A 12,265-nucleotide genomic window follows, 5' to 3' on the forward strand; every position below is an offset into this window, starting at 1 on the left:
GCTATGCCATATAGAAGACTGTTACAATAATCCAATCTAGAGTTGACGAAAGCATGTACTAATAGAGTCATTGTATCTCTATCTACCGATTTTGTGACTTGACGTAATTGACGTAGTTGGAACATACATTTTTTAACCAATAGACTGACTTGTGGACCCATTGTCATACCGGAGTCCATCACAATTCCCAAATTGGTAACCGTTTTACTGAAACTTATATCAGTCATGCTGATGTTAATCGATGAAGGTTCAACCGCTGACGTTTGTTGCCACGTACCAGCCAACATGAACTGAGTCTTAGTCTGATTCAACTTTAGCCTACTTTGACCCAGCCACGAGCCGACATCAGATATAGTTTTTGTCAGTTTCTCTAATACGGTAGGCATCTCATCTGGGAAACATGAAACGCAAATCTGCATGTCATCTGCGTACCCATGGCAATAATAACCATCTTTATTCAGTAAATCCAATATTTCTGCAACGTACAAATTAAAAAGAATCGGTCCAAGAACAGATCCTTGAGGCACCCCTGACGTAAGTTTCATTGGTTCCGAGAGACCACCTGAGTAAGAAATCTGCTGAGTCCGACCAGTAAGAAATGATTCGAACCACGCTAACGCAATCTTATTTAAACATTAACAATATTTCAGTCTGTCCAGCAGGATTTTATGATTGACAGTATCGAACGCCGAACTCATGTCCAGGAATGTCAACAAAGTTACTTTTTGTACATTAACTGTTGAATAAACATGAGAGAATATATACGATAGAGCTGTTTTGGTCGAATGAAACCTTCTGTATCCAGATTGATGCGAAGGCCAAATACCATTTTTATTTATATGATTATTTAAAACTAACTCAACGAAACGTTCAATAATTTTAGAAACGAAAGACAAATTTGACACCGGCCTATAGTTTATCAGATTTGATTTATCTAATCCTCTCTTCTTTAGAATTGGCGTGACAATTGCATGCTTGCAAACCTGTGGTATTACACCCTTCGTTAAGCACATGTTTAAAACATTCAGTTGACTTTTTGGTCACTTTCAACTTGTCAGCAAAAAATTTTTTAAAATCATCGGCGTTATGCATTGAACCAACTTCATTTTCAACACTTATCTCTTTTCCTAATAATTTATTAATCGTTTGCCATAAGTATTTGGAATTATTTTTAAATTGATATGTTTTCGCGAACCAAATACTCCTTCGTTTCAGTGAGTAACAAACATTCTTTTGTTTCATTGCCAGTATTCAATCAACTTTATCTATATAACAACCAGTAGTTCTGAACCTTCTTTCTTTTTTTCGACACATTTGCTTAGTCTTTTTGCAGTCACTGTCAAACCATGGGGCAGTCGGGACATGTTTCCATCGAACTTCATGAAGTGGAGCAACATCGTCAGCAATTTTTAAAAGCTCTTCATTGAATATTTTAAAACCCAATTCTACATCATCATCCTGACCATAATGTTTCGAGATAGGTGAGCACCTCAAAAGCTCAGTCAGACGTTTTTTATCCACTCGTTTCCAGGATCTGATCCACGATTTCTTGAAAATGACTGGAGTCGGATTGATTAAAAATTGACCAGTTACTAAACCATGATCTGAATAGATACCAGATGGGTACACCAATATATCTTCTAACAAAAAACCATCCGATGTGACAATCAAATCCAGGGTACCACCAAGCACATGGGTAGGCTGATTAATTCTATTGACAAGATCAAAACTAGAAAAAATATCAGCAAGAGCTGTTGCATATATATCTGACGAAGTTTCTACGTGTATGTTGAAGTTACCTGCAACTACAATACTGCAACATAAAAGAGTGATTTGTTCTAAAACTAAAATTAATTCTTCAAAAAATAATTTAGCAGGAGGAGCAGAACCTGGCCTATAAATCACCAAAAAAATTACTAAAGTTTTCCGTAACGTCAATTTAAAACATATCGCTTCAAATGTAATTATCACTGGCAATGGAATTTTTACACATTTAAAGTGGTTTCTGAAATACGTTACACCATGCCCAGGATCATTTAGCCTAACTTGCTCCAAAAAACTAAAATCACGTGGTTTTGCCAAACTAAGGCAAATATTATCTGATGATTTATGCCAAGTTTCTGTAAACATGTATGTATACATACATGTATATATACATACATGTATATATACATACATGTATGTATATATATATATATATATATATATATATATATAGTAAGGGAAACTAAACTAATTTTTTTAGTTAAACAATAAAATAGTTTGAACTAAAAAAATATAATTTGATCAATTTCCATAACTTTTTCAAAGTATTTAAACTAAACTAAAAACCACTTGCCAAATAATATATTTTTATATTTGTATTCCTTTTACTTACTGATAGTGACATAAACATAATTATTTTGTGTACCTGTACATTTTTCAGTCCGGGAGTCATCGTGACGGAACTGCACAAGAGATCTGGATTTTCTGATGAAGAATACAAATTGGTTACCGTTTTACTGAAACTTATATCAGTCATGCTGATGTTTATCGATGAAGGTTCAACCGCTGACGTTTGTTGCCATGTACCAGCCAACATGAACTGAATCTTAGTCTGATTCAACTTTAGCCAACTTTGACCCAGCCACGAGCCGACATCAGATATAGTTTTTATCAGTTTCTCTAATACGGTAGGCATCTCATCTGGGAAACATGAAACGCAAATCTGCATGTCATCTGCGTACCCATGGCAATAATAACCATCTTTATTCAGTAAATCCAATATCTCTGCAACGTACAAATTAAAAAAAATCGGTCCAAAAACAGATTCTTGAGGCACAACTGACGTAAGCTTCATTGGTTCCGAGAGACCACCTGAGTAAAAAATCTGCTGAGTCCGACCAGTAAGAAATGATTCGAACCACGTTAACGCAATCTTATTTAAACCATAACAATATTTCAATCTGTCTAGCAGGATTTTATGATTGACAGTATCGAACGCCAAACTCATGTCCAGGAATGTCAACAAAGTTACTTTTTGTACATTAACTGCTGAATAAACATGAGACAATATATCCGATAGAGCTGTTTCTGTTGAGTGAAACCTTCTGTATCCAGATTGATGCAAAGGCCAAATACCATTTTTATTTATACGATTATTTAAAACTAACTCAACTGAACGTTCTATAATTTTAGAAACGAAAGACAAATTTGACACCGGCCTATACATACATATATATATATATATATATATATATATATTATATATATATATATACATACATATATATATATATATATATATATATATATATATATTATATATATATATATATATATATTGGTAATAGACCATAATTTATATATATATATATATAATATTATTAATGAAACATTTATAAGCGCTAATTAAAATCAAAAAATTCTCAAAAGCACAATCTATAGTCAAACAACAAAAAAGAAAAAAGTACAATCAGTGGCTGTAGTAACAAACAAATAATTATTCACTCAACAACAAAATCAAAGCGAAAATAAGTAAGTTTTAAAATTTTTTTAAAATCATCAAGTTTCAAATCTTTAGTTCTAAAAGATCTCGGTAAGCTGTTCCAAACCATTGATCCACATACTGCAAAATCTCTTGATGCTATCTGCAGATTGACATCAGGTACAACCAGCAAAATGCCATCATCTGATCTAAGGTTCATATCACTCATCATTATAGACTTCTCTTTTATTTTATCTATCAAATAACTTGGTAACAAGCCATGTACAGTTTCATACATTAAAATACATATTTTATATTTAATTCTTTTCTTTATAGTAAGCCAATGAAGGCCCTTAAGAATTGGAAAAACATGGTTAAATTTGAGACCTCCAACAATCAATTTGGCTGCTCTATTCTGAATGGATTGAATTGCAAAAATAGACCTATCTGGCAAACCGTAAAACAGGCCATTGCAGGCCAGGCCTGTCCAATCGTGAATGAACAAATGCATGCACCAAGGTATGAATAGCAGATTTCTCTAATGACTAACGGAGTTTATAGAGCTCTCGAATCTGTCCGGAACATGAATTTGTTATCATCTTTATATGATATGTATCGATAATCTAAAATCAAGAATGAAACCGAGATTAGTTGCTTTGTCACTAAATTCTATTTTAACATCTCCTATTTTCACTGAATCAATATTAAGTTTTGTCAGCTGCTGACTCAATGACTGACCAGTGACTTGATTACAAAGGACTTTATTAATAACATTTCATAGATTTTTAGAAGATCCACTATTATCTGCAACAAGTCTTTTCCAATAACTGTTTCTTTTTTGTGAAAAAAGCCTAGATTTATTTTTCAGAGCTGCTATCCACTCATTTTTACATTTCTCTGTCTGATATTTTCTGTAATTCCTTTCTTTCTTTCGACAAAGTCTTTTGAAAGCTTTGCATTCACTATCATACCATGGAGCAGTAACATTCCATCTGACTTCTGCAAAACGAAGTGGAGCAACTGCATCTGCCAATTTCTTAAGTTCAGAACTCATATCAAACTCAATATTAATATTATTGCTTTGACAAGACCTTGATAATGGAGAAGTCTGTACATATTTAATGAGATTGCTTTCATTAAGGTATTTCCAGGATCTAACTTGTTTCTTGACTATTTTAGGACGCTTATGAGTTAGTGGTATATTAACCTGAATTTAACTATGGTCTGAAAAGTCCCACTGGGAAAAAATCTTAATATTTGTTTGTCGATCAAATTTTTTAATTGAAACATTTCTAATATTTCCAATAAATTTACAGTATGACGATCTTCCTAAATTACTAACTAAAACTGATCCTAGCCTGTAGATGGCTAATAGAACAAAATCTTTGTTGCTAATAAATAATTTAGCATCAAGTGCTTCAAATGGACTAAATATTGGCAAATCTATTTTCTTAAACTTAAATTCATTTCTGAAGTAAATAATTAAACCCCCATGATGAGGATCATTTATCCTCAAAAAATCAACATAACTATATCCTGGTGGCATTGATGATTTAACAGAAATGTTATTCAAAGATCCATGCCAAGTTTCGACTAAAACAAAAATATCTAGCCCATCATGAATCAAATCATAAATTGTATCAGTTTTAGAAATAAATGATCTAATGTTCAATAAACCTAGTGTTAAATTACGATTTATTATGTTGCAGTCTTTATCATTGTTATCATTTATTTCTAAATTCTTGAAACATTTTATATTAACGTTGGTTTTTTCTGTATTTTTACAATCTTCTATCTCCCTACCTGTCCTCTCACTCTGAACAAAAAATTTTGATAGTTTTCTTCTCGCTCCATAACTTTAGCTTTATCAACAAATGATTTGAATTCCTTCCTCTGATCCTTTGTTAAATCATAGTTCAGTCTAACATGTGAAAATTCTTTTAACGACTTGAATTTATATACATTTCTCATTATTGAGTCTCTGAGTAAAACGCAATCTAATTTTATCAAAATGGGTCTAACGACAGTTTCGCATTTCCTTCCCAGTCTCATTATTTTGCTTTAAAATTTTCAAAACATTGGAACGATCATCATCACTTTCAGCTAAACGAAACATCAATAATTTTGTTTTTCTTTCTTTAACGTCACTAGCTTCTTGTAAAGTTTTCTGGATATTTGACATCACTTCTAATTACATCAACATTCAATTTAATTTCCTTGCTGACAATGCTAGAAAACGTTTCATTTACTTCGTTTTTAAAAATTTTAATTTCCTCGCGTAAAACAGTATCAAAACAATCAAGTTCATCAAGCTTAGATTGGTTATGGTCAACAATTATTTTTATGCTATCAACATCAAGTTTTATTTTTCTGTTACAATCATTTACTTCATTTAATTGAGTAACAAATTTATTTTTTGACGCATCCATTGACTTAGCCAAACAAGTGCATGACAACAAATCTTTACTTGGAACTTTATTGTACACTTCGTACAACAGTAGCGACTACCAGACGTCATTATTGAATTTATTATTATAATTAGTTACGCTTCCTATTGCGTGACAGCAATTTACAGACAATATTTTATCAAATTTCACTAAAATAGTGAATTTTACAAACTAAATTTGATATCAAATTATTCAAAAATCTAATTATGTTAATCTATCAAAAAAATATCGATAAACGATTACTTTTAACGACGAAAACACCAAAATTAACTGACGAAACGACAATATCAACCGTCCAAACGACTGCCCAAACCTTATATATATTATTATAACCGTGCTACCGAACGCACTAGATTCTAGCGTATTCTAGAATGTTCTAGTGACTGGAGCATTGCGAAGCTTGCGAAGAGTATATAAGCGCACGTCGCAAGAAGATTCGTGATTAGTGAAATTCGTGATTTTGTGATTTCGTGAATAGCGATTCGGTGAATTATTTAAAGCGATATTTGATTTGTTTGTTGACGTTGTCATAGCGATAGATTTTAAACAATTTAAAAGTTAATTGTTGCGTTAATTTGAATTTGCTAAAAATAAACGATTAATTGATTTCTTCTGTAAATAAAGTTTAATAACTAATAACTGTTTGGAGTATTTTATTCAATCGAAGATTTGAACCCGTCGCATCGTAAATCGATTACGACAGCGAGTATTATAACATTGGTGTCAGAAGTGGGATCTTCGACCAGCGAATTACTACTCATAGAAAAAGAACACGATGTCAAAACTGTGTGGTTTGAACGTAGTTCAGCTACGAGAAGAACTACAGAAACAAAGCCTTGTCACAAGTGGCAACAAAGAAGTACTAGTAGCACGTCTGAGAGAAGCTCTCATTGACGAAGGTAAGAACCCAGACAAATTCAAGTTTGATGGTGCTGACGAAGACAATGAAATTAGCACAGGCACGTTTACAACCGCTAAAATGATGGAACTTCTGCTTAGTATGTCAACTGAAATAAAACAACAGATCAAAGAACAGTCCGAACGACAGTTCGAACGACAGACAAAGGAGTTAAAACAGATCAAAGAACAGTCCGAACGACAGTCCGAACGACAGACAGAAGAGTTAAAACAACAGATCAAGGAACAGTCCGAACGACAGACAGAGGAGTTAAAACAGATCAAGAACCAGCTAAAACACGTAAAATTGGAAGTGGCAGAACAGATTGAAGAACAGTCAACAAGAATAGAAATGATCGAGCAGAAACTTGATCGTCAGACCGTTGAGGTAGATCACAAGATAAACAAATTGAAGCGAGAATTGAAGCAATCCAAAGAAATGGCCATGCCGTTAGATCACGCATCCGGAAGAACTTTGAAGGTACCAGCATTTGACGGAGAGATGTCCTGGAACGTTTATAAAACCCAGTTCGAAGCAGCGGCAACTAGTAAATGTTGGAACGGAAAAGAACGAGCAACAGCACTGATACTGGCCTTGCGAGGTTCAGCAGCAGAGGTTCTTCAGACGATTCCGGCGGAGAACCACTTCAACTATGAAGTTCTGGTTAGCGCGTTGGATTTACGTTATGGTGAAAAACACATGAAACAGATTTATCGGTCTCAACTTAGAAACAGAATGCAACGATCTGGTGAATCCATTCAGCAGCTGGCACAAGATATCGAACGGTTGACATTGCTGTCGTATCCGACATCAGACCCCGAGCATAGAGACGAAACTGCCCTGGATACGTTTATCAAAGCTCTTCGTGATTCGGAACTTAAGCAATCCCTTCTCTTGTCAGATAAACGAAACCTCAACAGCATGGTGTACCCCAATGCTGGATTTGTGGGGAAAAAGGCCATCTACGTCCTGATTGTAAACACCGCCTAAAAGATAACTACTGCCGAAATTGCGCGACAAGATGGCGCAAAAGAAGAGAAGATGATCCTGTATCACGATCGGCCCCTTCGTTAGAAGGGGCGAAAAACTAATAAGAGACAACTTTGTGGGACAGAGGTTGGCTAGTAGAATTGACGCCCCCAGTACCGTAATTAACGTTTCCAGACTACATCGAAATCGAAACGACCTATGGCTGAACGGAAAAGTTGATCAACGAGAATGCGTAATTACAGTCGACACCGGAGCAACAAAATCGATTTTAAGATCTGATTTGGTACCCAATCTGAAGAAAAAGACTTCTAACAAATACATCCTTCGAACAGCTACCGGAGGAACAGCACCAGTCTATGGAAAGATTCTCCGTACTGTTCAGCTAGGCGACTTGTTATTTGAAGGTTCATTCTTAGTCGCGGATATCATCGACGAATGCATAATAGGTGTCGACTTTCTGACAAAATATGGGTTCAAAATTGACTTAGAAAAACGCATTCTTAGATGGAGAAATACAAAAGTGATAATGGGGGATAGCGACGAAAAATGCATTCGAGTGACAGTCGATTGTGACTTAGAACTACCTCAATCATCTGAAAACATCGTATGGGGCAAGTTGAATTGCGATCCTGGGGGCCACCAGTTCTATTTGATGGAGCCAACCTCAATGACAAATGTACAGAACGCGGTCATTGGAAAATGTCTGGTAGAAGCGAACAAAAATGGTCTTATTCCTGTCAGAATAATGAATACCGCTAAACACACTATTAAAATTAAAAAAAAGAGGAAATAGGTAATTGCCAATCAATAAATTTGGTGAAATCATTAGATATGGAGCAACAGAAAAAGGTTCTACCAACTGACAAAGGTAGACCAAAACTTACCAAAAATCTACTGGATGAACTCAATTTGTATCAAGAAGACCGTCTAAAAGCTGAGGCGTTGATTGCTGATTTTGCAGACGTGTTTTCAACCGGTGACAATGACCAAGGTAAAACGGCTCTGGTAACTCACCGAATTGATACTCAGGATGCGAAACCGATCCGACAAGTACCACGACGTCTTCCTCTAGCAAAACAAACAGAAGTAAACGAAATGATAACGACAATGCAGAATCGAGGCGTCATCGAACCGTCATCAAGTCCCTGGATTTCGCCAGTTGTTTTGGTAAAGAAGAAGGACGGCACTACCCGTTTTTGCGTTGATTATAGGAAGTTAAATGATGTGGCTAAAAAGGACAGCTATCCGTTACCGAGGATTGATGACATCATGGACACCCTATCTGGCTCAAGTTGGTTCTCTACGCTTGATTTGAAAAGCGGATACTGGCAAGTAGAAATCGACAAGAACGATCGCGAAAAGACAGCGTTTTCTATCGGATCGGGGTTGTGGCAATTCACCGTCATGCCATTTGGATTGTGCAATGCTCCAGCTACATTCGAGCGACTGATGGAATGTGTATTGCAAGGTCTTAACTGGAAAACCTGTCTTGTCTATTTAGACGACATAATTGTTCTAGGAAGAACATTTAATCAACACGTCGAAAACTAACGGGAGATCTTTACAAGACTTCGGGTGGCAAATTTAAAGCTGAACGTTAAAAGTGCAGGTTATTTTCTAAAGAAGTTAACTATAATCTTAACGAGATCATTCTCAGTGATTCCAAGGAAACGATTCAAACGCAGCAGTTGGTGATTGTCTATCTTCTGATAACAAATCCAAAACACCAGATGACTTAACAGAATGAATAATTTTTGCAACTTTATCTGTAAAAAATTTCATAAAATCACAAGCTGTGTGATGGATATTTGCATCTAATAAATTCTCACATCTATGAGCAATTAATGCCTCAACCTTAACAAAACTATGATCTGAGAATATTTCACGTGGAGATACTTTAACTCCCAGAATCGGAAAATTGCTGGAACTAATGACCTGGTCAAGAATACCACCTAGCACATGAGTTGGTTCGTGTACATGATTAATCATTTGAACTGCATCAAGTATTTCATTCAAGCGAATTGTGTGTAGATCATTAACTTTTTCAACATGCACGTTGAAATCCCCCATCATCAAAATATTGGCGTTTAACATCGTAAGATATTCTAAAACGGATACCAGTTCATCAAAAAACAATGAAGAAATCTGCATCGAATCCGGTCTGTAAATAGCAAGTAAAATAAACTGATACCCATTGATTGAAAATCGAATAGCAATAGTCTCAAATGTGACAAATATTGGTAAGACAAACTTTTTATAACCAAAATCTTGACGGAAATATACGATCAAGCCACCATGACCTAGATCGTGCTGCCTAACATAATCAACATACCAGAATCCGGGCGGCATAGCCAAACGGACAGAATTATTACCAACCGTACCATGCCAAGTTTTAGTGAGCACCAAGACATCCAGCCCATCACATATCAAACCATGAACACCGTTTACATTAGACGCAATTAACCGTACATTCAACAACCTAATCCCCATTCTATTTTGAATTTTACCACCAATACCATTTTTCCACAAAACACAAGAATGATTTTTAACCAACCCAGCATAATCAGTTTTAGAACAATTTTTCTCCGCATACCCCTTCAGTCAAATGATCGATTATTTGGCAAACTCTTGCTTTGTCATCTGGTCCCTTCTTCAATCTGAATATTATTACATTAGATTCTCTTTCCTTATTTTCCACAACATCCTTCAATTTTTTTTTGAACAATTTTCTTGATTAATTAATTGAACGCTTTTTTCCATTTCGCCACTAACAACACTGGCAAATGATCTACCCAATTCAGACTTTTTTTTATTATTCTTTAAAAATCAGGATCTGACAGACGCAGAAACTGTAACAACATGCAAGGCAGTAAAACAAAATTAAACAAATAAATACAAAAAGTGAAGAAGAGAAATGATAAAACATGAAAAATAAAATATGTTAGAATAAAATAAATAATAATAATAAGAGAAATAAAAGAAAAGTAATTGACGATGGAATACAAAATGAAGTAACGGCAAATTGATAGACTAGATGATGACTTAGTGAGGTGATCGATAAAAATAAAGGTTAGGCCTGTGTGAAAAAGTTTTAATGAGTATTAATATATTTGATAACTTATTAATAGACTAAATGATGACTTAATGAGTTAGTGAGGTGATCGATAGAAGTGAGGTGATCAATAAGTAAAAACTAGTTCAGTAATGAAAGTTTTTTTAAGTGCTAATATGCTTGAGGTGTCTTGTTATGAAGGTCTTTTCCTGGTATGTAGATTGGGCGACGACTTGATAGTTATGTTTGCGCTGACGAAGGTTGTGTGTTGTAGTTTTGATTGGTGGTAGTAGAGGATGGATGACGAGGTTGTTGTTATTTTCTATTTTCTTGAACAGCCTTGAGTCGAGTGTGTTGAATATCTGAGTGACGGTGGGATATGATGCAGGTAGGTAGTTGAAGCGAATTAGTTTTTGATGAGAGATTGTAGCTGCTGAAGTTGTTGTTGCGTGGCAAAACCAGACCAGGAGAGAGCTGCATATTTGATGCGTGATGATGAGTGATTTGGTGATGTCGAATAATTTGACGCCTCTGAGACCATGTGAACAACTTTAAGTTGGCGATCTCACCATAAAGCCTAGAACCAGATGTATCTATCTGCATAAGTTTGTTCTCGCTTTTATCACTAATGGCTCTAATTGCAGTAACCTCAGATACGATTGTTTTATTCACATCATTCAATTTTTTTATTTCTTCCCTTATTTCTGAATTGTCACTTGCAAATTTTGTTAAAAACTGTTTCTCCACGGATTTTAGTCAAACAAGCGTCGCAAAAATTTTTTATAATGTTGATTGTTTTGATGAAGTCATAATTCCAGTCCTTTCATTCCAGTCGGAAGGGGAAACAAAGCATCACAATGGAAACATTGTAGAGTCAAATTTGGATTTTCTTTGGTAGATTTGGTGGTATTTTGTCACCCATAGTGCCGTAACCCAAAATGAACAACGTCAACAATCAATACAATGTTTAAAACAACTTTTAAATTTACTTAAGAATAAATCGGGTTCAACTAAGCTAATTGTATAAGTCAATTTTTAAGACAGTATTTTAACTGCACAGATTGTGAGCATACAATAAACAGGTGCTATTAACCGCACTGTAATTTAACCTTAAAACAATTTGTAAGTAATTTGTTTAACTTTTATAATTAAATACATAAATTTCAAAGCAAATAAATATATTAATGACCACTATTTTTTTCTTGAAACTATAATATAAATTTTTAGTCAAAAACCGCACAAAAAACTATAAAAAATTACGAACAATAACAGAGAAAATTTTATCAACCGCACAGTACAACCAAGTATATATATATATATATATATATATATATATATATATATATTATATTATATATATATATATATATATATATATATATATATATATATGTTTTAATTAAATAATTTAA

The 12,265-nt window shown here is 34.4% G+C and overlaps 3 protein-coding genes across 3 annotated transcripts in view; 1 reads left to right on the forward strand and 2 right to left on the reverse strand.

Annotated features, from left to right (window-relative positions):
- The window catches only part of HELRODRAFT_173108 (hypothetical protein), a gene marked incomplete at both ends in the record, with an annotated part of 3,640 nt that extends 1,510 nt beyond the window's left edge, over positions 1–2,130 (reverse strand). The window contains 2 exons of the mRNA XM_009019725.1: positions 1,034–1,127; positions 1,464–2,130. Coding sequence (XP_009017973.1) covers positions 1,034–1,127; positions 1,464–2,130 — 761 coding nt within the window. The remainder of the gene's footprint in view (positions 1–1,033; positions 1,128–1,463) is intronic.
- Positions 2,131–6,688: 4,558 nt separating this feature from the next.
- On the forward strand, positions 6,689–7,801 carry HELRODRAFT_173109 (hypothetical protein; the record flags this gene model as incomplete). The annotated part of the gene is made up of 1 exon (XM_009019726.1): positions 6,689–7,801. One exon carries the CDS (start codon positions 6,689–6,691, stop codon positions 7,799–7,801), a length of 1,113 nt encoding a protein of 370 aa, XP_009017974.1.
- A 1,841-nt stretch (positions 7,802–9,642) lies between these two features.
- On the reverse strand, positions 9,643–10,291 carry HELRODRAFT_173110 (hypothetical protein; the record flags this gene model as incomplete). The annotated part of the gene is made up of 2 exons (XM_009019727.1): positions 9,643–9,753; positions 9,842–10,291. The coding sequence occupies 2 exons, from the start codon at positions 10,289–10,291 to the stop codon at positions 9,643–9,645; spliced, it is 561 nt and encodes a 186-aa protein (XP_009017975.1).
- Positions 10,292–12,265: the final 1,974 nt, after the last annotated feature.

This window comes from Helobdella robusta, assembly GCF_000326865.2.
Source record: "Helobdella robusta unplaced genomic scaffold HELROscaffold_25, whole genome shotgun sequence".
NCBI lineage: Eukaryota > Metazoa > Annelida > Clitellata > Rhynchobdellida > Glossiphoniidae > Helobdella > Helobdella robusta.